Raw genomic sequence first — 23,564 nt, forward strand, 5'->3', positions numbered from 1 at the left:
TCCTGGCGCTGGGGCCGGCTGACTCTAGAGGAAGCGTCAACGCGTTGTCAGGCAACCGGCTCTCAACATACCGGAGGTAGCGGCGACAGTGGTGGCCCAGGATTTCGGACCGCGTAACCAGGGCACCGCCCCCAGCCCGGCGGCTACGAGACCCCCACCCACACGGAACTCCCGCCCCAACCCCCGTAAGCACGCCACCACCGCCTGCCTAGCGGCCACGAGACCCCCAACCCTCCAACCTTGTAACTTGAGCACCTCCCCCGTTCCGCACAGCGACCACGAGACCCCCCACCGAGAAGAAACCCACCCCCATCCCCAGCCCCTGTAGCTCCAGCTCGGCCTCCGGCCCGAGCTGCCTAGAGATCTCCGCCCCCAGGGAGACCCTGCCCCTGCCCCCAACTCGGGGCCGCGAATACAGCCCTGGGACCCCCCACCCCCACCCCACCCAGGCCACACCCTGCCAGGCATGCTCCCCACCCGCAGCCAGCGGACTCTCACTTAGGAAAGCGGGCTCGAGTCTGGGAAAACACACGGCGCTCGAGCGAGGCTCTTAGCGGTCCGAAAGGCGGCGGCGGCCACCCAAGCGGGAACAGTGTGACAGACAAGCCTGGCCCCGGCTCCGCCTCTCAGACCTAGCCCTCCGCCCGCCCTTCGCCAACTGCCGAGCACGGCCCCGCCCCCACTGCGGCCGAACGGGGAGGACAGCGGCGGAGGGCGCCCCCTGCCGTCCCGGAGGCCGCATAGCGCCCAGCTGCTATCCGGGCTCGCCTGCACTCTGGCAGGGGGCTCCGCAAACTCGTTTCACCTGCTGCGCCTGGGGACTGTTAAGCCGTGGGAACCACTTGTCCAGCTAAATCGATTCCAGCCCCTCAAACCCCTCCATGCACCGGCCGGCATGGGAAGAGTGCCAGAGCCTGGAAAGAAAAAAGGGGAGGAGTGGCAGCGGCATACCTTTCAGGACATTACTCCTAGCCCAGGAGTCTGGTCAACATTGAGTCCTGGGCTTTATTACCATTTTCAACATGTTATTCACTTCACCCCAATATTGAACAACATATGCTACCACTAAAAAAGAGATCTCCAGCTTTCCAAGAGAATGGAACTGAGAGTAGTAGTATATTCTAAGAGCCCTAATTTATCCTAAATTACTTCGTAAGGTGGTTTTAAAGGCAAATTTTCTTCAGCTAGAAGTCAATGTCAAAACCACAGGCTGTAGTGTGGATTCGATAATTCTAATGTTTTTGTTTTAACTATCACGCACCATACTAATAGTGAAGGATACAATGCAGAGGGAGGGTAGTCCTGAATTCTTAAGCTTACGGTGAAAGGGAAAATTTCATTGTGAACAATACGTTATTACAACGCGTCCTAACTATTATTAATTGCACCTACAGAAACTTAGAGACACAGAGGAAAGAATGGTTACTGGAGACAGTCAAGAAAAAGTTCATGGCAGATCTCTTTGAACAGCATTTTCAAAGGTTAATATGAGCTCCCAAAATGCATGCAGACCGCATATGCAAAGCCAAAGTAAAGGTATTGGTATTGCTAGGATGAAAAGTTTCAGGGGGGACTAAGAGGTGAAGCTAGATAGGTGTATAAAGACGAGACCATGTTATTAAGAGCTGTGATGCTATTTCTTTTTTGTTTCAGCTAAAAGTTTACTGAATACCTATGGTAGGTGTTAGGGATAAAAGGAGGAACAGAGACGTGGTCCCTGTGTCTTGAAACTGCCGACTTTAAATCATGACATCTACACTGGAAATTCGGAAGGGTGATGGTTAAACTAATAAGCCAGACCACGCAACGAGGCACTATATTCATGTAACAAAACTGCACTTGTACTCCCTAAATCTCTAAAATTTTTAAAAATTATTTTAATTTTAAAAATCACGGGATCTGTAAATCTAGAAAACGAGAACTTTGTTATAAACGATTATATTCTGTAGGCTGGAAAGCGGAGCCTCCGGCCAAAAACTGAAAGCACTTTACAGAAAAAAAGGGAGAGGCTGAGATTTATGCCCAGTGAAATGTAGACTCTTGTGTGGATGGAGGGATGGGACTAAGAGGAAAAAAGACCTAAAACATGTAAACTAACAAATGAAATAATTAAACATCGTTTTAACTGCAGGATAAAAACAAGTTGCGAAGATTACTCGTTGGGGACAAAGGCGGTTCGCAGCAGTTCTTAATATTTAACTGTAACCTATTATAAAAGCTGAGTACTAGACATTTTCAGAACACTAATGACACATAATACATATACAGACGTTAACTTTTACAAACACGCCAAAAGGCATTAACTATAGCAATCACCGGAACGCTAGAGAACTTCCATCTGAAAACGAAGTGCCAAGCCACCACGAGCCTGAAGGATTTTACGCATGTGCAGTCAGTCATCTTAAAGTAAAAATGGATGCCATGTTTACCTTTCCCTTATCCAGCCTCCAGAACTACTTATAGCTCAGTTTTTCCACAGCCAGCCTTATTTTTAAGTCGTTCAACAAACTTATTTAATGTACCTATGCCCACACAAAAACGTTGCTTTCCCCCGATCTCATTCTTAAGGCTCCACCCACCTATAATATGGCGGAGGCTGAGCCTGCGCAGTAGAAACTGGGAAGGCTAATTCCACTTTCTGGCATAACCTTAACATTCCCCACTTCCGGTGCGGAAGACTATACCATTGCCATACCTGCTCATTTTATTTGTCCTAATTCATATATACAATGTTCCGAGACAAGACGTTCTCATTTAAGCCACAATAAGATTCCTCTCTCCCTAACTGTTACTGTAACTGCTGCTTATATCGTTGCGTCTTCAAAGGGCCCCTATCTTCCCCGAATGGTCTGTACCAACTTCATCTCCGGTTATAGGTGTCATGGCTACCTCGAGAAGCTAGTAGGAGTTTCCACCTGTGGTGGGAAGAGTCCGAAGCCTACACCCGCAAACCTAGCGAGGGAAAGTTCCGTCTTGGTTGTGGAGGCGACAGCTTCTCCGATTCCTCGGCGATGGCGGCGTCCGGGAGCGGTATGGCCCAGAAAACCTGGGAATTGGCCAACAACATGCAGGAAGCTCAGAGTATCGATGAAATCTACAAATACGACAAGAAACAGCAGCAAGAAATCCTGGCGGCGAAGCCCTGGACTAAGGAGTGAGGAGGTCCCTGGCAAGACGCAGGGGAGGGAAGGGATGGCGGGAGTTTAAGAGACCCAGAGAGGGTGGGAGTTGAAAGGGGGTGAAGAGCTTGTGTTTTCACCGGCGGGGAGGGGGGAATACTATGTCCCTGAGGGATTTCGGTCTACCTTTACCCTGCAAGTATAGTCTAAGCCCCTCCGCTGAGGCCTGCTTAGACTCCCCTTTCTGTATCTTTAACCCATTTGTCTCCAGAGGATGTAAGGGGAGAACAAGGGGTATTTTAGGTTGTCACTTCTGAACATCCATATTGTCATATGTGCTACACACTCTGCCTTGAACTCAGTGCCAACATACACCTTATTGGGACCTTCAGCTGATCCCAGACCGAGGACTGCAGACGTTTTCAGAAATCGAGTCTGCAGCCCAAGGGTCTCCAAAATAGTTATGTGCTAGCCATTTGGGAGGCTGAGGCAGGAGGAATGCTTGAGCCCAGTAGTTCCAGACTGCACTGAGCTAAGATTACGCCACTGCACTCTAGCCTGGGCAACAGAGTGAGGCCCTATCTCTAATAAAAGAAAAAAGAAAAGAAAATAGTTATGAGCCATCTTTTAGACACCTATAATAGTTTTTAATAGCTGGTAACTATTTCAGACACATACTGAGGCTCTGCCCAGTCTATAAAATGTTACTCCACCAGTACACATAAGCCAGAAATTATAAAAATAGAGCTTAAGGCTTTTTGCCCCTTAGCAAAATTCATTTATCCCTGGGAGTGATGACAAGTCAAGGGTCTTTACTCATAATATTTATCCTTTCCTGAAAGCGGGTTTTGTTAGGGAGAGAGCAAAAGAGCACAAAAGCTAATGGTGCAATATTAGGTCATTAAATATGAAATGTCCGATTTCAAATCAAAAGTTTAGTTTATTATATCTCAAACAGGCAGTACAGTTAATCAAAATATGCACCTGAACTATGGACACAGTTTTGCCATAATGGTATAATAGTAGCTTGCTTATGCCAGCAGCAAAGAAGCTTGGAGAGCAAGTGGCAATGAATTGTTTTCTACAGCTTGTTGAGAATTGAATATTTTTCCTTGCAAGAAGTGGTCCAAAGCCTGGAAAAAGTGGTAGTCAGTTGGTGCAAGGTCTGGTGAATATGGTGGATGACAGAGAGTTTCCTAGTCCAGCTTCTATAGTTTGAGCAGCATTGTTCTTTGCAACATGTGGTCTTGCAAGAGGATTGGCCTGTCTCTGTTGAACAATCTCAGCTGCTTAATGGCAAGCATCCTCATCATTTCGACCAAGTGGTTCCAGTAGACATCTGCTGTAATCAACTGACCCAGTTTTATGAAGACATAGTGGATCATACCAGTACCGGACCACGAGACACCATTAGGTTTTTTTGAGGAATATTCGGTTTTGGACTGTGTTTCAGCACTTCATCTTTATCCGGTAATTGTGCTGAATGCTTGCAATGGTCAAAAAGATCCATTTTTTATCACATGTAACAATACGGTGTAGAAATGGTTTACCTTGATGTTGTGACAGCAAAGAAAGGCAAGCTTCAAGACAATCGTTTAATTCATGTGGTACCAATCTATCCAGCTTCTTTACCTTGCCCATTTGTTTCAAATAGTCCAATATTGTTGGACTAGTAACGTCAAACCTTGCTGCTAATTCACACGTAGGTTGAGATGTATTCACTTCCACTACAGCTTTCAGCTCATCATTATCCACCATGGTCTCAGGTCACCCATGTTGCTCATTTTCAAGATTAAAATCACCAGAATGGAACTTCTCACAAACCATCGACCTACTCTGCATTCATTAGCTACATCCTTACCAAACACTTCGTTGATACTTCTAGCTGTCTGTGCTGCATTGGTTCCACAACAGAACTCATATTTGAAAACAACTTGGATTTTTTACTTATCCACGGTTTTACAAACATTGCTCTAAAAAAAAATATGAAAGATTATCATAAGCTAAACTGTGGATATACCTTCACAATAAGACAAGAAGTGTCAAAGTGAAATGTCAGAAATATCAACTGTCAAACTTAGTACTTAAAGAAATCGGACGTTTCATACTTACTAACCTAATAGGAGTGCTGTGGTCAAGAACAGAACATACTTCATCTGCCTCACAGTTTTTTATAAGGCTAGCTTTAACTGCCATCCTTCAGATTCACAATGGTTATTGAGTACTTGATACTGGCCAAGCACCTAGCTTTCCACATGTCATTTAATCTTCATGACAACCCAATACTGTGTTTTCATTCTTTTTTTTTTTTTGCAAATAAGGAAACAAGCAAATACATTAAGCAACTTACCTCATGACCACATTGAGGCAATGAACTCTTAAGTGAGCAATAATCAAACCTAAGATCTAATCTCACAACTGTCACTAACTTGTTGATCCACCTTAAATTTACTTACCCATCTTCATTTATCTGTAAAATGGAAATAAGACCTACTTATTGGCAATGTTGTAAAGATTAGATGAGGTGATGTATAAAAAAGACCTAGAATGTATGTAGTAGGAGCACAGTAACTTTTCTTTTCCCAGTAAAGGGGAGAATCATGATTTCAATTCATATCTTGACTCCCAGAGTCTCTACATTTTTCAGCTTGTGGTTGAAATCTGGCAAAACTTAAGAATTAAAGTTGGATGCTTTCTGAGGGAAGACATCTAAAAAGGCTTCTCAGAGACATTGACTGACTGTACAGGTCAGTCAGGTTGCCTGGTTGTTTACTTACTTCTGTGGCAGGCTGTACATTTCAAGTAGTCTGTTAAATATTTGGAAACTATCAATCGGCCTCACTCTCTAATTGTGGCTCTAATTATATTCATCCTAGCTGTCTTGGGCTATATCAGTGAGAACAAAATGTAATTTCATTCAAGAGTTTAGACACATCCACCCATGAAAAACTCTGAAATAGTGATCTACTTTTGAGGCTGATACCACAGAGGGATGCCACACCCTTTAATATACTGTTGTTTGAGAGTACCATTAAGAGACAGGTTAATAATGCTAACATCAGCTAGAACTTACTTAGGTTTTAGTATGTGCAAGGCACTAAGCTAAGCACTTTATGTACATTATTTCATTTACTTTATTTCATCCTAGCAACAACTATGAAATATCGCTATTTACAGATGAGGAAACTGAGGCACAGACACTAAGTGGTTGTCCAATGCCACAGCTAGGGAATGGCAGTGCCAAGATTCAGACCTACGCAGACGAAAGTCAGAACCTACATTCTTAACCATTAGGCCAGAAGGTTAGGCCTAAGAACAGGCACAACCATTCAAACAGAATCAGAATCAGAGATATGGTGATTCCAAATTAATGGAGAAAAAGTCTATTGAACTGGTCATGTTATTCCCTTATTTGAATAGTGTATTAAAAAAAAAAAACTACTTCAGACTTTTCCCCTCCCCCAAGGGGAAATACTTTGCAGGACTATGACATATTTATTATTTCCAGTCCCCTGCAGGAACTCTGCCTTTTTCTACCTTCTTTTCTTCCCACATTCTACACTCCCCTCCCATCACTATAAATTTCTACAATACTTTATTATCTTCACAAAAACTGTCTTTTGAAATTGTACTTTATATAAGAAATTTAATTACACCATGATTTTGTTTTGTAGTCACCATTACTTTAAATACTGCAAAATCTCAGCATTGGCTCTACTGAAAATGGTGATGCATGCCAGATCAGGAGGCAACTTGGAAGTGATGGGTTTGATGCTAGGAAAGGTGGATGGTGAAACCATGATCATTATGGACAGTTTTGCTTTGCCTGTAGAGGGCACTGAAACCCGAGTAAACGCTCAGGCTGCTGCATATGAGTACATGGCCGCATACATAGAAAACGCCAAACAGGTAAAAACATTGTTTAGTAACTACAAGTTAGAGTCTCAACGTGACTTTTGAGTTTCTCAACTTAAAATTATCCTCTTTACATTAAATTTTATATTTTAAATTTAGCAATTTCTATGTAAAATGTATGAGATTAAAAGCCTGATTTATAGTGTGTTTTTTTTTCCCCAAATAAATTCTTACACTTATTATCCAATGTGTGTTTAAAATCAAGTTCGGAGCTTCAGCCACATAGTGAGACCTTGTCTCTACAAAAAGTTAAAAAAAGAAAAAAAAAAATTACCCAGGCATGGTGGCACACACCTATGCTCCCAGCTACTTGGGAGGCTGAGGCAGGAGGCTCACCTGAGTCCAGGAGTTTGGGGTTACAGTGAGCTATATGCCACTGCCCTCCAGACTGGGTAACAGAGTGAGACCCTGTCTCTAAAAAAAAAAAAAAAAAATGGAAACAACCTAAATGTTCCTGAGCATAAAACAACTGGTTAAATAAATTGTGGTATATCCATCCATCAGTGGACTGCTAGGCAGGCTTTGAAAAAAAACAAAAAAGGTAGGAAAGGTAGCTATCTATGTGTTGAGCTATACAGAGTAAACTCCAGAATGGTTAGTTGAGTGAAAAAGCAAAGTGTAAAACACTGTTATGTGGTATGATATTGTGTGTGTGTGTTTTTATTAATCTACATATGTGCACAGAATATGTATTCTGTATGCAAAGAATACTCTGAGGGTAAGCAATTGGCTATAGGGTTAACATGTAGGCTGAGAAACTGGATAGTTGAGGGGAAAGAGAAGGGAAGGAGACTAAAAACCCTTATAGTACCTTGTAAATTTTTTACTTTATACATGTATTATCTATTTTTAAAGTCTTTTTCTTTTAGTTTGAAAGCAGCATATGCTATGAACTATTCTGTATACTGTTACTTTACCATAATGCAATATAAATAGACAAATGACAAGTGTCTCTAAGATAAAACAAGAACTTTAAGCTTCTTTGCACTCTTCACTTATTAGGTTGGCCGCCTCGAAAATGCAATTGGCTGGTATCATAGCCACCCTGGCTATGGCTGCTGGCTTTCTGGGATTGATGTTAGTACTCAGATGCTCAATCAGCAGTTCCAGGAACCATTTGTAGCAGTGGTGGTAAGTATTTTTAAAACTGGTTTTAATTAAGTTCTTCATGAAGATTTACTAAAGCAAGTATACTGAGAAATAAAAACAAGGTGGTAAAGAGTAAGGCTCTGGTGTCAGTCTGCATAGGTTTGAGTTTCAATTCTACCTCTAAGAAGCTGAGACTTTAAGTTACTTAACCTCTGTGCATCCCACTTCTCCTCCTCTATAAAATGAGGGGAATCATAACATCTGTATCTCAGTGTCCAGCTCATCATAGGCATTCAGTCAGTGTTGACTGAAATGAGTAAGCAGGAATTGCCAGAGTGGTTTTGTTATGCTCAATATTTTATTAATAGATGTAATCCAGATTTCTGTGAGGAAGGTAGGAATTGTTCACCTATTAAACTTAAAAAAAACTTAAAAAAAAAAAAAAGGAAATTTTCACATATTCTTGATGTCATAACTAAGTCTAATCTCTTACCCATTTTATTGAACTTTTATGGTTTCTTGGTTATTTTTTCTTATTTGGTTATTAGGTTATTGTGTGTGTGTGTATAGTGTTATATCTATGTATTTCTAGTTTATAATGTTTAAATAACAGGGAGACGTATAATGACTTTATATCCACACATATTAAATATATCTTTCTTGTAGATTGATCCAACAAGAACAATATCTGCAGGGAAAGTGAATCTTGGCGCCTTTAGGACATACCCAAAGGTAATTTTTTTTTTAATTTATTTTTTTAGAGACAGAGTCTCACTGTGTTGCCCAGGCTAGATTGCAGTGGCTGTTCACAGGCATGATCATAGTGCCCTACAGCTTCGAGCTCCTGGGTTCAGGCAATCCTCCTGCCTCAGCCTCCAGAGTAGCTTTCACAACAGGCATGTGTGGTAATTTTAAAAATTATAAGTCCTTATAATTCTTTAAATTCCAAATATTTGACCTATTTTTAAAGATATCACTATCTTTTTGTTAATAACAATTTAATAATACAACAGCAGTCAAACTATCATAAACTGTCTCTAGCAAAAGATAATATATTTATGTTATACACTGTTAATTTTACTGGAAAAGCAGTCTTTATTTAGTAATAAATATCTGTGTGCCCATGGCATTCTGACAGGTACTAGAGAAACAACAAGCTAAATACATAGATCTATTTCCTTCCCAGAGGGGAGCCTGCAATGTGAAATAGGTATTAGAACAAAAGTACATCACCTAAGGAAAAGAAAAATAAATCTATGAGCCAGATGCAGCTTAGTGCCACCAAGTGGGGTTGGGAGAAGGTAGAAGCAGTATTTTTTTTATTAGAATGTTTATGTTGAATATTTGCCTCCCCAAAATTAATGATCCTATAAATAGAAAGCAACAGAAAATACAGTGTTTTTCTTATTTTATATATTTTTTAATCTTCTGGGTTTTTTTGTTTTTTTTTTTTCATTTAGGGCTACAAACCTCCTGATGAAGGACCTTCTGAGTACCAGACTATCCCACTTAATAAAATAGAAGACTTTGGTGTACACTGCAAACAGTAAGTAACTAAAAAATTTATCTGACACCAAGATCATCAATAAGAAACCTTAGATATCATCCAGTCCAGGTTATTTATTTTACAGATGAGAAAAAAGGCTCAGACAAAGTGCATTTCATTCATAATAGCTTTTAACATAATAGTAAAAATACATAAATTTACAAAATAGTAAAAAGACTCTGGAGTCTGAACCATAGCACTAGCCTTCTAACTAGCCTTCCTATTTCTACCCTTCACCCCTCAAAAGTCTTTTCTTAAGCAGACTGATTCTATCAAGATATAAGGCAGGTCATGTTCCTCCTTTTCAGAATGACTTCCCATAAGATCTATAGCCCTTATCATAAACTGCACAACCTTGTATGATTGGGCCCCTGCAATCTCTGTGAGCTCATCTCTTTTCACTGAACTTTTTGCTCTCTCCAGTCCACCCATATTGGCCTCCTTGCGGTTTGTCAGATGTGCCAGGCAGGCTCATGCCTCAGGGATTTTGCGCTTGCTGTTCCCTCTGCCTGGAACATTCTTCCTTATTTTCATTTGGCTAACTATCATTGAATATCTATTTAAGGGTCACCTTAATAGAAAATGTTCATTGGTCACCCTATCTAAAATAAAACCTTCCTGTCACTCTGTGTCCCCCTTTCCCTGCTTTCTTTTTCTTCCTAGCACTTATTACCATCTGATATATTTTTGCTTCCTTGTTATTGACCCCTTTAGAAGGTGAACTTCATGGGAACAGAATTATTCACTGCTGTATCCTTGCATTTAAAACAGGACATGGGCTGGACACAGTGGCTCATGTCTGTAATCCCAGCACTTTGGGAGGCTGAGGCAGGAGGATAACTTGAGACCAGGAGTTTGAGACCAGCCTTGGCAACACAACAAGACCCCATATCTACAGAAAAATTTGAAAAATAAAATAATTAGAACAAATAAATATAAAACAGGGCATGACACATAGAAGGATAAGCACCAAAAAAAAAAAAAAAAAAAGTTACTCAAATCAATAAATAATTGCCTAGTATCCCCTTTTCTCCAGACCTCTTATCCAAACTTCAAGGAATACTTTGGCTGCCCATGTGCTACTGCTTACTCTTATTTTTCTATTTGGAAATTCTTAGAAAATTCCAGAATCTCTAAAGTTGAATTTTGAAATATATCTGGTTTTCAGTCATCTCTGACATATTTCTGTAAAAACAATTCTATTTTTCAGTTAGAAGTTTAGGATTAATCATTTGGTTTACCTTATTGAACAGAATTTAGGTGGGGATGCAGTGGCTCCCACCACTCTGGGAGGCCGAGGCAGGAGATCACTTAAGCTCAGGAGTTTGAGACCGTCCTGAGCAAGAGCGAGACCCTGTCTCTACAAAAAATAGAAAAATTACCTGGCCTGGTGGCTCGCACCTATAGTCCTAGCTACTCGGGAAGCTGAGGCAGGAGGATCACTTGAGCCCAGGAGTTTGAGGTTGAAGTGAGTTATGATGACACCCCATCTCAAAAAATAAAAAATTTAAACCATTCCTGTTTGAGAGAATTGCTCCTAGGGCTAGAAACACCTTTGCTGTGATACTTTCATTTTTAAAGTAAGTCAGTGTTTTCTCTTTTTTTTTTTTGGAGACCAGAGTCTTGAAAATAAATGATTTATTTTCATTGCAAATAATTAATGAAACACAGTGCCAGGTTGAAAGAGAAGGGGTTTTGCATAGGCTGGTTAATACATCCATTTCTGATTTGATGATGAACTATTATTTGCAGTTTATATCAGCTTTTCTTTCGTTTTTTTCCTACCTTAAATCCCAGATCACTCCAAGTCTAGTTTAAACATAGAATCTAATGTAAGTGTTAATTTTTTTTTTTCCGAGATGGGGTCTTGCTTTGTCACCCAGGCGGGAGTGCAATGGTACGATAATAGCTCTTTGCAGTCTCAAATTCCTGGGCTCAAGCAATCCTCTTGCCTCAGCCTCCCTAGTTGCTGGGACCAGAGGCATGTACCACCCCATCCTGCTAAATTTTTGAAATGTTTTTTTAGAGATGGTGTCCTACTATATTGCCCAGGCTGGTCACTAACTTGCTGGCCTCAAGCCATCCTCTGCCTCATCCTCCCAAGTTGCTGGAATTACAGGTGTGAGCCACTGTGCCCACCTTAGTGATTAATATATTAACTTTAAAAAACCTTAGTGGAAATGGGACACAAAATATTTTTTTTAATTAGCTTGTATTTTATTACTGTTACAAGCACATTGTTTAAAAAGTCAAATGATTCTATGAAACTTATAAAAACAGTAATCTTATACCCTTCCCTTTCACATCTCCCAGAGGCAGTCACTTAAATATAGCTATTCCTTTAAGTATTTACCCTCATATCTTGAAACAACATGCTGATAATGTCACTTCTTGATTTTCAGTTCTAGGCAGTATCTATTATTGACTTCCCATACAGAAGAGAATTTAAGTCTATGAGTAATTTTGGATACTCTTCTTATTTTCAGTTCCACTACTGAGATTTGCAGCTAATCTTTATATCAACCTACAGAATTAAAACAGTAATTACATGGAGGTGACCCATAAATTATAAAACACAAAAGTCTATTTTAGACCCTGAAGTTTGAGTTGTCATCTTACTTGTCATCTTTTATAAATCTAAATCTCTTTTGCTATACTCATCCTCTCCATTTTTTCCCCTCATGTCTCAGGTATAACCTCTCCTTTCTACAGCTGATCTTTTCACTTTACTGCCTCCCCGATTCCTGCCTCCCTACCTCTAACTGTTCCCTCCCTCCTGAAGCCTCACTTCTTAAATACCTTCCTAAATGTCTACACTCTGTATGTAAAAATAAACACTGAGGTTTTGTTAATAAACATGTCTTTTTATATCCTTTCTCTGTCTCTTACTAGCTATGTGGCTTTGAGCAGGGTCTTTAATCTCTCTAATGTTTTCTTGCTATAGAATGGAGATAATAAATCCTTTCTCATATGGTTGTGGGGAAGATTAAATCAGAATATATGTAAAGCAATCAGGACATAATAGATGCTTAAGAAATATACTGTTTTGGCCGGGCGCGGTGGCTCACGCCTGTAATCCTAGCACTCTGGGAGGCCGAGGCGGGCGGATTGTTTGAGCTCAGGAGTTCGAAACCAGCCTGAGCAAGAGCGAGACCCTGTCTCTACTAAAAATAGAAAGAAATTAATCGGACAATTAAAAATATATAGAAAAAACTAGCCGGGCATGGTGGCACATGCCTGTAGTCCCAGCTACTCGGGAGGCTGAGGCAGAAGGATCGCTTGAGCCCAGGAGTTTGAGGTTGCTGTGAGCTAGGCTGACGCCACAGCACTCTAGGCCAGGCAAAAGAGTGAGACTCTGTCTCCAAAAAAAGAAATATACTGCTCCACTTCTACATTTTACTGGTTGCCTTTCTGTCTTCCGACATGCACAAGTGTCTTAATCTTGAAAAGACCTTCACTTAATTCTAGTATCTTCAATTTTTTATTAGATTTTATTTCTTCACTGCTAAACTTTAATCAGCAGGCATTTTTTGTTGTGTTCATGTGTCTTTACCTTTGCACCACTAACCCCGAGTCTGAGCCTTTATCTCTTGCCATCTGCCCTGCTGCAGTGGCTTCCTTTGTGGTATCCCTGCCTCCAGTTTGTCTCCTCTAACACATCCCGATGATACTGCCACAGGCAGCTTTTTAAAATACCCCTTTGGTTGTATCATTGCTCTGCTCAAACACCTTCCATGAGTCCCAGGTGTAAATTTCTTAGCCTTTTATGTAATGTCCTCCCCACCTAGACCACAGCATAGGTTTCCAGATTTCTCTCACACATTTCTTCTGCTCTTGCTAGATTGTCCAGCTACACTGATTTACTTGTTATCCCTTACGTGTCTTTCCTTTTCATGTGTTGATGCCCTCTGCCTAATGCCCTCCTTGCTTTCAACGTATCCACACCCTAGACTCATGTAAGGTTTACCCTAAATCCTACCTTTTCCCTGGGGCTTCTCAGGCAGTTCTAGCTCCAGGTGACCACTGGAGCTCCTCTACACTAAGAGTACTTACTATCTCTTAGTCTTAATTGGTAAGTGATTCATTTTATATATGTACTATAGCACCATTTATTGTTATTTGGTGTGTATCATATTTAATTTTTTGTATGGATTCATACCAAATCCCCCATGTAAATGGTGAGTTCCTGAAGGTAAAGAAGTCTCTTGTGCTTCTTTGTATCCATTGATATACAGAACCTACTGAGATATTTAAATATCTGTTATTTTTTTAAAAACGTTTTTCAGACAGTTAACTAGATTTTTCTTGCAACATCCTGATGATGCACCTTTGGAAGTGGGAGCAATTATTTTAGTTGCCTTAAGGACCTACTTTAAAGTATGCATTTCCAAAAAGCAATAAGTCCTAACTAGGGAATTAGAAAGGGAGGAATGGGGAATCTACATGTCATTTTCAGTATTTTAAAAAAGGCTAACAAAGTTATAACTGACCCTAAAGAGGCAGCTTGTTCAGTTTATGTGCTGTTGGCTGGACACAAGTAATATAAATAAACATATCCTTCAGAAGTTCTGCTTGGCTGTTAAAAACATCTTGGGAATTTCTAGGCTCTACAGAAGAAAAAACTATAAAAGAAGGAAGTTTAGTAGACAGAAGACTTGAAACTACATTCCTGAAGTGTAAGGAAACCATGGATAGCTATTGTTCTGTTGGACTAAAAACTAAAATATAACTATTTGACTATAAAATGTAGTTTGCTTACATTTGGCCATAACTTGTATGTGATATAGTTGAATTTTTTGTTTCATTTACTAAATTTGTGTTTTCATTTCATAGATATTATGCCTTAGAAGTCTCATATTTCAAATCCTCTTTGGATCGCAAATTGCTTGAACTTTTGTGGAATAAATACTGGGTGAATACGCTGAGTTCCTCTAGCTTGCTTACTGTAAGTACTGTACTTGCAAGGAATGCATTTGAATTTTATGTAAGCTACATAAGCTGTTTAATACTGGAAACCCTTTTTCACAGAAAGGCTGTACCTGACTTGGCCAAAACACCAGGGCTGGTGTGGGATTCTGCACCACCAGAGCTGGATCAGATGCTAGGCCAATCCAAGGTCTCTTGTCATGGACCATAGAGACAAAGGTACATGACAAAAGACAAATAGAGTTGGCAGATCAGGGTGAGACCTGCCCCTGCCTTAAGGAGACTCATGGAGGACAGAATAGAAATACTGTTGTTGTACAAGTTGTCTCAATCTAGGACTCTGATTACAAGTGACAGGATACCTAATGAAACTAGCTTAAACAAGAAAGGGAATCATGTAAGTTGCAAAGTCTAGGAGTAGGGCTTGCCTCAGGCACAGCTAAGTTTGCATTCAAACAATATTATGAGGTCTTAATTTTTCTCTCTTAGGTTTCATTTCCTCTCAGCTTTAGTTTCAAGCTTCATGTGAACGCAAAATGGTAGCTTTAGCTTTAGACTTCCCAGCCTCACACTTTCATGTTCAGGAGAAAATCAAGGTACAGACACACACGCATATTCCCAGGCAAAGCCTCATTGTATCTGACTTGCTTTACGTAGGTCACCATCCTTAGACCTGCTGTGGGCCAAAGGAGTGAACTTAATGAGTGGCTGGACCAGGGCAAGTGCTTCACTGCTGGTCTGGGGTGGAGCAAACTCCTTTAGGAGCACAGGAACTAAGAATAGGGAAGGAGAGGTCCACAGAGGGAAGTCGGAATATCATTACCTTAAAACAACAGATGCTGGGAACAACAACAAAAAAAATGATATTCGCTGAATGTTTTCTGATGTATCATTAAAACCTAACATATTTAGAAAGATGTAAGCTTCTCTATATTTCAAACTTAGGAATAGTTTTTTACTTTTTTAAAAAAGTAGGCCATTTCATATAGTACAGTATGAGTAGTGGTTAGAACCACAGGATTTGGAATAAAATAAAATGGGTTTGAAATAACTGCCACTTTACTAGTTCTGAGTGACTTTCAGAAAGTTATTTCATGTGACTGGGCCTTTCTTGGATATAAAATGATGACACTATTATATACATCATTAAGTACTCTGAGAGAATTAAATGGGATACTTTATATAAAGCAATTAGCAGAGTGCCTGGCATATAGTAAAGCCTCAATAAATGATTATTTTTATCTTCATTTGGTGCATTGTATTAATGGAAAAAGACCTCACTTGAGCCTCTTTACTATGATTTTAAATATAATTCTGATAAACTTTCTGTTCTTATTTTACCCTCAGTGGTCAGAAATAGCAAACTGGAAGGAAGAAGAGTAATAACAAACATTTATTAAGTGCTTTCTAAATACCAGACACTGCTAAATGCTTTATATGTGCTTCCTTAGAGGCAAGTATACTAATAGCAGCCAGAGTGACACCTGATGGCAAGGGGAGAAAACACTGTAAGAACAGTCTGAACCTTGTGTAGAGGCAAGCAGCTCTACGTGCCAGCCCTATGGCTGTCCCCGTATTCCAGCACTGCATGCATAAGGACATTAATAATCTAGAAAAGGTTAAATTATATTTCCTCCCTTTTTGTGGCTTTATATATAGTACATTGCAGCATTTTAAGAAAAAATATGTAAATATATGTTCAACTTCACTCTTTCCCCAACTAAAGAAGTTAATCACGGCGTATAACCTAAAAGCTACCAGAAAAGTTATTTCCTGATTTAAGAAATTAGTTCTCTATATTCATTCTCTGTGTGTTTGAAATGTAATCGAATGTATTTTATGGTCATTTTAATAGTATAACTTTTTCTGATAGCCTACATTTTTATGGCATTAGTAGTTTAATCTTCTAATTGTGAAGTACTCTATAAACCTTAAGGTTTTTCCCAAATCTATCAGGGGGAAAAGATATTGGTTTCCTAAACCATTTAGATCCAGACAAAATGAATATAACTGCATCTTTAAAAATATTTTATGTTTGTAAAATAATTTGAAGAACTGGTAGCATTTTTTTTCCTTTATTTATCCCAACTTTTTTTTTTTAAGCAAAATAAGTGTTAATGATTTTTAGCTTCTGCCACTCTATAATGCTTACAAAGTAAAACTGCTATTCCTCACTCAGAAGGATTAAAAAATGAAAAAAAAAAACTTCTAGTCAAGATATGAATTTGTAAATTACTTATCTGGAATTAACATAAAGTAAGATAAAAATTTTGTGGCACTAATCTAATAGTCCTTCAATAAATACAAATTAAGAGTAACTTGGGAACACCTGGTTATCAACACAATTCAGATTTAGATAGGATAGTTTCCTTTTTGGGTAATCATATCCCTAAATTTCTTCTGATTTTTTTATATACATGTCTCAGCATCACAGGTTGAACAACACCAAAACAAAGCCTATCAGAATGATAAGCACTTACCTTTTAGATACAGATAATACCCCGCATAAGACTTCATTGGCATAACTATTTTAGATGTTAACTTTTAAGTAGGCCTTTTTAAGGAATTGTCCATACAAAATAATTATCTATACAAAATAATGAAGGAGATAACAGAACTTCAAAGGAAATCAAACATTGGCTCCCTATAATTACATGATGAGAAAAAGATTCAAAAATGAATGTTTCCATTTTATGATAAAATGAACTTCAATTAGAATTTTATGCTTGCTTTTACAACTTCAAATGGATATTACTCATGAAATATAAAATCATACATTCACAAACAGTAAAGCCTATCCTATAAAATTGGTGACAAGTATTAGCCTCTTTTAGTCACTCTATATAAACAGTGAACCAATTGATCTCAGATTTAGCATTTTTTGAAAAAAATCACTCATATATATACAAAGTTAATACTTTTGGAGAATTACAGGAGTATGAAAGAAAAATTTTAAATTCTTGCACTTTTTACCATTAGAGAGTTCTAAAACATTAAAAGGTATTTTTATGTGATTTAAGGAACAAATCAAAAAAAAACAGTATTTTTCTTTCTAACCCGTTAAAAAATAATGTGCACAAAAAAAATGAGATATTTTTGTTATACAGGCAAATAATTGTGCTTCAGACTGGAATCATTTTGAATTTGTGTTATTTTCCCTCTAAAGAGAATCCAGGAAGAAGAAAATCCTGTGAAAGTAACAAACAATCCCAGGTGCTTTCAAACGATTCCCTTTGTACAGAACTTCTTAGCAATCACATTATTGCCATAATGAAATTCTTTTGGGTGACTGGGTATCTTTCCTCCACTCTCCCAGAAAGTTCTCTGCCAGAACTTTCCTTCTGGCAGACCTGGTAAAGTTAGCTAGAGAGATCTCAGGGGAAGGGCCATGAATGGAGAGGCCTATATCTCCTGTGAAGGTAATTGCGTCTGTGCAATTTTCTTCTCATCGCCAGATTAGCTGGTCTCTGTCCATTGGTAAGAATACTCATCATAAAAATAAAAAATACAGAAAAGAATTGCTGAAATTTATTTTTCTGCCACACAGAAGCAGAGCAATAGCTCTCAAATGTAAAATAAACAATCTGTAAATAATCTGTGCAATATCTGTGTGGCTTTCTTCACATTCTAATGACAATTCTCAGAGAACTCCCAGCTGTGTTTTCCAGAAAGGTTAATGATCACATCACATCGGGCAAGATTATTGGTGCCCTGTGTTGTGGTCAGAGCCTGCCTGAGCCTCAGACACCGCCCCGCCTCTCTCCTTTCCCCTGTCGCTCCCCTTCATTTCCATACGCAAATACTGGTGAAATGGACCATTCAAGCTATAACTTCAGAGGAAGTCTACTGTTGGAAGCTCTGAGCAGAGACTCAGAACTGGTAGCATTTTAAGGAACCCTCTGTAGTTAGTAGCTGTGATGGCAAGCAAATACCTTTTCATGATTGGTAGTTGAACTGCATTTCCTGTATACTGTCTTACAAACTGAGCTCATAAAATAACAGACTAATTTTTGCCAACTTGTTTATTTAATCTTCACACTCTTCTACTGAAGATTTAGGAAGGAAATACAATATATACGTCATAACTTTATCTTTGTGAAATTTTTTTTGTATTTTAGACTACAAATAAAAAATGATACCCCATAAAAATCTTTTAACTATAATATTTACAGTTAAGTGTACCCATGTAACTATTAAATTTTTCTTTTTAAAAGTATGTAATATTATAGAAAATATATATATTATAATCCATTCTACCAAATGTAGGTGTGCATGTGAGCATATAGCAATACTCTGAAATAACTGTGGTTATATCTAAGTGGAAGGATTATAGATGTATTGATTGTCTTCTTTATATTGCCCTACATTTTCCAAATTTTCTGTAATTATTAAGTTTATACCAGAAAAGCTGAAACAAATGTTACTTTTTAAAATATTGTCACCCATACTAATTCTAAAAGTTCAACAAGAACAATAGCAAAATTAGCTAACAGCTATTAAGCCTTTACTGTGTGCCATGAACAATACTAAGAGCTTTATATTCATCACTTCATTTAATTTTTACAGTAGCCTTAAGGTGGAAATTATTGACTCCCTCTTCCATTTTCAGAAGAAGACCTGGAGGTGTGCTCAGGTCTCCCAACTAATCTGCAGCGCGGCGGAACCCGACTCAGATCTTTGTACTTCAAAGCCTCCCATGATAACAAATGTTAGATTTAAGTAGTCAAAGAGAAATATTACAAATTTAATCTTGAAATTATAAAAAAGGAAAACATCTACACTTGAAATGCTTGCATTTGGAAGGAGTTTTTGCAAGTATAATTTGACTTCTTCAGGTTTTATGATAGAATTCTTTGTAAGTGAAATGTTCTGTGGAGAAGAAAATTAACTGACATAAAAACATTGAGATTTTTTTAAATGGTAGACTTGTATTATGTACTGACACAATACCATTTTCTCCACAGAATGCAGACTATACCACTGGTCAGGTCTTTGATTTGTCTGAAAAGTTAGAGCAGTCAGAAGCCCAGCTGGGACGAGGGAGTTTCATGTTGGGTTTAGAAACTCATGACCGAAAGTCAGAAGACAAACTTGCCAAAGCTACGAGAGACAGGTAAGAAAGAAGCAAATCTATAAGATTCCTGCCGCTAACTCTTTTTCTTTCAAAACCTGCAAATAATAGTAGGATTCAGATTCCTTAGGGTTCAACTTCGTTATAACTTAGTACCTGAATATTAACTTCTTGGGACTTTACAAGTTAGCAAATGCAGGTGTTAACTTTTGGCAAATGCAGGTTTCAACTTGGAAAATGTAGGGAACAGTAGATAAAAACATTAAAGGCTTAAATCAGACATCTGTGTAGTATTACGGGCACTCTCAGTCACATTTTCTAGGTTCAGCTAGAAAGTATAAAAAAGAAAACGAGCCCAAATTTTGTTTTGTTTTTGAGACACGGTCTTGCTCTGTCATCCGGACTGCAGTGCAGTGGCCTTATCATAGCTCCCTGCAACCTCAAACTCCATCCTCCCATCTCAGCCTTCTGAGTAGCTAGGACTATAAGCATGTGTCATGTGTTACCATACCCACTTATTTTTATTTTTGAAGAGACAAGATCTTGTTATGTTGCCCAGGCTGGTCTCAAATTCCTGGCCTCAAGTGATCCTCCCACCTCAGGCTCCCAAAGTGCTGGAATTACAGGCATGAGCCACTATGCCCAGCCCCATCTTTGGATCTTAAAAAAAAAAGAAGCTTAAAAGTTTTTGCACACCTCCAGCAGGGGTGGGGAACCTGCAGCCTTGGGGCCACATGTGGCCTTCTGGATCTGTGCATGTGGCCTTTTTTGACTGAATCCAAATTTTATAGAACAAATCCTTGTATTAAAACAGATGAGGCAGAGAAAGATGAAGTTGTTCTTGCTTCCTTTGCTTAAAAAAGAACAATCTTGAAATCAGAAGGCCACAGGTTCCCCACCCCCTAACCTATTACATACTAATCATTTTCTGAGGGATTAAATTAAGATTTCTTAAATTTATCAGATTTCAGGTTTTCATAAAGTTTTTTTTGTTTTTTTTTTTTTTGAGGCAGAGTCTCACTGTGTTGCCCGGGCTAGAATGAGTGCCGTGGCGTCATCCTAGCTCACAGCAACCTCAGACTCCTGGGCTCAAGCGATCCTTCTGCCTCAGCCTCCTGAATAGCTGGGACTACAGGCATGCGCCACCATGCCCGGCTAATTTTTTTTTCTATGGATTTTTAGTTGTCCGATTAATTTCTTTCTATTTTTAGTAGAGATGGGGTCTCGCTCTTGCTCAGGCTGGTTTCGAACTCCTGAGCTCAAATGATCCGCCCACCTCGGCCTCCCAGAGTGCTAGGATTACAGGCGTGAGCCACCGCGCCCGGCCTTCATAAAGTTTTAAATCCCACCTGGCACAGTGGATCACACTTATAATCCCAGCTACTTAGGAGGCTGAGGTGAGAGGACTGCTTGAACCCAGGAGTTCAAGGCTGCTGCGAGCTATGATTATGACACTGCACTCCAGCCTAGGCAACAGAGCAAGACCGTGTCTCTAAACAAATAAATAAATCCCAAAGTATCACAGAAATGGTTGTATCTCTCTTAAATAGTGCTTCTGAAGTTATCCTTTATATAACAATTTAATATCCCAAATTTTACTACCAAAGATTTTGTTAGGAACAAACTTGAGATGTATTCTTTGAAAACTCATGAAATAATTATGTGGCCCTGTAGATGCACAGATTATATAGGATTGAGAAGACTATCTAAATAACATTTATTTTCAGAAAAATTTGAATTTTAATGTGATGATTAGGGGCAAAAAGGAAGGGGAGAACCATGTTGATTTCTGTATAAGCTGATACGTTGATATCTCTTTTAAGACAAACTGGCTTGGTCTATAGGAAGTAGAAGGGAGAAGGGAAGATGAAGTATATCCTAGGAGTGGAAGTCATCTTGGGTTGGAATTATCTCATTCCCTTCTTTGTGGGTTTTTAGAAAGTAAAGCTAGTGGCCTGATTAAAAATTACTTTTTTATTTGGCATTAGGTCTCATTTTTGGTACTTGCTTTGAGTGTGTGTTTTGCTCAACTGTCTTTATGTCTGTAATTTGTCATTTTATCTACATTTATATCTCAATTTCTTATGAAGCAAAAATTTCACTATGGGAATATCTTCAATCATATAAGAAGAAAAGCAGGAAGGATAAAAATAGTAATACAAAAGTAGACAATTTTCCTTTTTGGGGTATCTTTGTAAGAATTGCATCTCTCCTGAACATTGGTGGGGTTTTGTCATCGTTTTTTTTAGAGATAGGGTCCTGCTCTATTGCCCAGGCTGGAGTGCAGTGGCCCAACCATAGCTCACAGCCTCGAACTCCTGGGCTCAAGCGATCCGACCTGCCTCAGCCTCCCGAATAGCTGGGACTACAGGCATGTGCCACCGTGCCCAGCTAATTTTGACTTTTTTTTTGTTTTTTTGTTTTTGTTTTTGTTTTTGTTTTTTAGAGATGGGATGTTGCTATGTTGCCCAGGCTGGTTTCAGACTCCTGGCCTCAAGTGGTCTTCCCACCTTGGCCTGCCAAAATGCTGGGATTACAGGCATGAGCCACCAGGCCCAGTCTGTCATTGTTTTTATACTTTTTATCATTTCTAAAATCTTAAGTCCTTCACCCACTAACCTAACTTTTACTTTTAATTGTTTGGAAGATGTTTGTGATTATTTCAGGGGAAACAAAAGCATGGGATTCTTTAACATTATTTTTCAAGTTATCCTAAGTAATAAATAACAAGGAATAATAGATTTTAATATAATATTGAATCAGTCTATAAGTTATAGATTATGTATCATTTTAGTCACCTTCTAAAACAACTTTTCCCAAAGCAGCTGGCAAGTAATAAAATTAACTGTTATGGATTGCTTCAAATTTTACATTGTCATTCTCTTGTGAAAGTTCTAGTAAATAACAAAATGGTCAAAAGACATGCAGAAGACTAAAAATCACAAGGGTAAACTTCAGATTGGCATGGTTTGAGGAGTATGAATAAAACTAAAAATCATTATTGGGGGTGCATGGGTGGATGGGGGTTGGGAGGGTGATCTTGCATGTTGGAAACAGTTTTCAATTTCTGACATTCTGTGATGTGTTTTTTCTTTCCAGCTGTAAAACTACCATAGAAGCTATCCATGGATTGATGTCTCAGGTTATTAAGGATAAACTGTTTAATCAAATTAACATCTCTTAAACAGTCACCGAGTAGTACTTTTGCCTGAAAGCCAGTATGAGAAAAACACTCAAGTAACACTTTAAAACCAGTTACCCAAAATCTGATTAGAAGTATAAGGTGCTCTGAAGTGTCCTGAATATTAACATCCTATAATAAAACTCTTTAAAATGAAATTGTCCTTTCATTTTTTTGTGGACAGAGTTACATTATTTTTCTAGCATCTTTTAATGTTCTTGAATATGAAAAAAATATATTTTTTAAATAGCCTTGCCTTCTAAATTAGTCAAAGAAGTTTGGCATTTCACTTGCCATAGTGATTATCAGACCACTTGTCAATTTGCCTGTACCACCTTTTGATAGTCTGTTAGTAAAATATAATTTAACTCAACACAGTACTCCTGAAAAAAAGAGAAATATATATATATATATAATTTAACATTTTAATTATTTTAATAATTTAATAGGAACATTTTTAATGTCCCTATGAAACAGTAGCTGAGTCATACCATAAGTAATTTTCTTGAAAATCAAATAACTTATTAGAGATAGAGCTTCGTCATTCAGATATTCACCATGGGCCCTTCCTAAACTAGGCCCAGTGTTACTCCTTGGAGATACGCTGGACAACCTAGACATGGCCACTGTCCTCACAGAACTTACCATGGAGGCTGAAGCTGAGTTAACGAGAACTTAAGTATACTGCTATGTAGGGAGAAATACAGTGTGCTGGGG

General features: G+C 38.7%; 2 protein-coding genes across 3 annotated transcripts in view; one reads left to right on the forward strand and one right to left on the reverse strand.

Annotated features, from left to right (window-relative positions):
* The window catches only part of CSPP1 (centrosome and spindle pole associated protein 1), a 116,672-nt gene extending 116,050 nt beyond the window's left edge, over positions 1–622 (reverse strand). Inside the window, exon 1 of one of the 2 annotated variants that reach the window (XM_012663122.1) lies at positions 499–622. The gene's annotated coding sequence lies outside the window, so the exon portion shown is untranslated. The remainder of the gene's footprint in view (positions 1–498) is intronic. The other variant, XM_012663121.1, reaches the window with a different exon arrangement.
* A 2,054-nt stretch (positions 623–2,676) lies between these two features.
* Positions 2,677–23,005, forward strand: COPS5 (COP9 signalosome subunit 5). Its single transcript, XM_012663165.1, has 8 exons — positions 2,677–3,154; positions 6,794–7,028; positions 8,037–8,165; positions 8,790–8,855; positions 9,584–9,669; positions 14,503–14,614; positions 19,560–19,708; positions 22,766–23,005. The coding sequence occupies exons 1-8, from the start codon at positions 3,012–3,014 to the stop codon at positions 22,848–22,850; spliced, it is 1,005 nt and encodes a 334-aa protein (XP_012518619.1). The 5' UTR covers positions 2,677–3,011; the 3' UTR covers positions 22,851–23,005.
* The last annotated feature ends 559 nt before the right edge of the window (positions 23,006–23,564 follow it).

The sequence above is a fragment of the Propithecus coquereli genome, unplaced genomic scaffold, assembly GCF_000956105.1.
Source record: "Propithecus coquereli isolate 6110/MARCELLA unplaced genomic scaffold, Pcoq_1.0 Scaffold8, whole genome shotgun sequence".
NCBI lineage: Eukaryota > Metazoa > Chordata > Mammalia > Primates > Indriidae > Propithecus > Propithecus coquereli.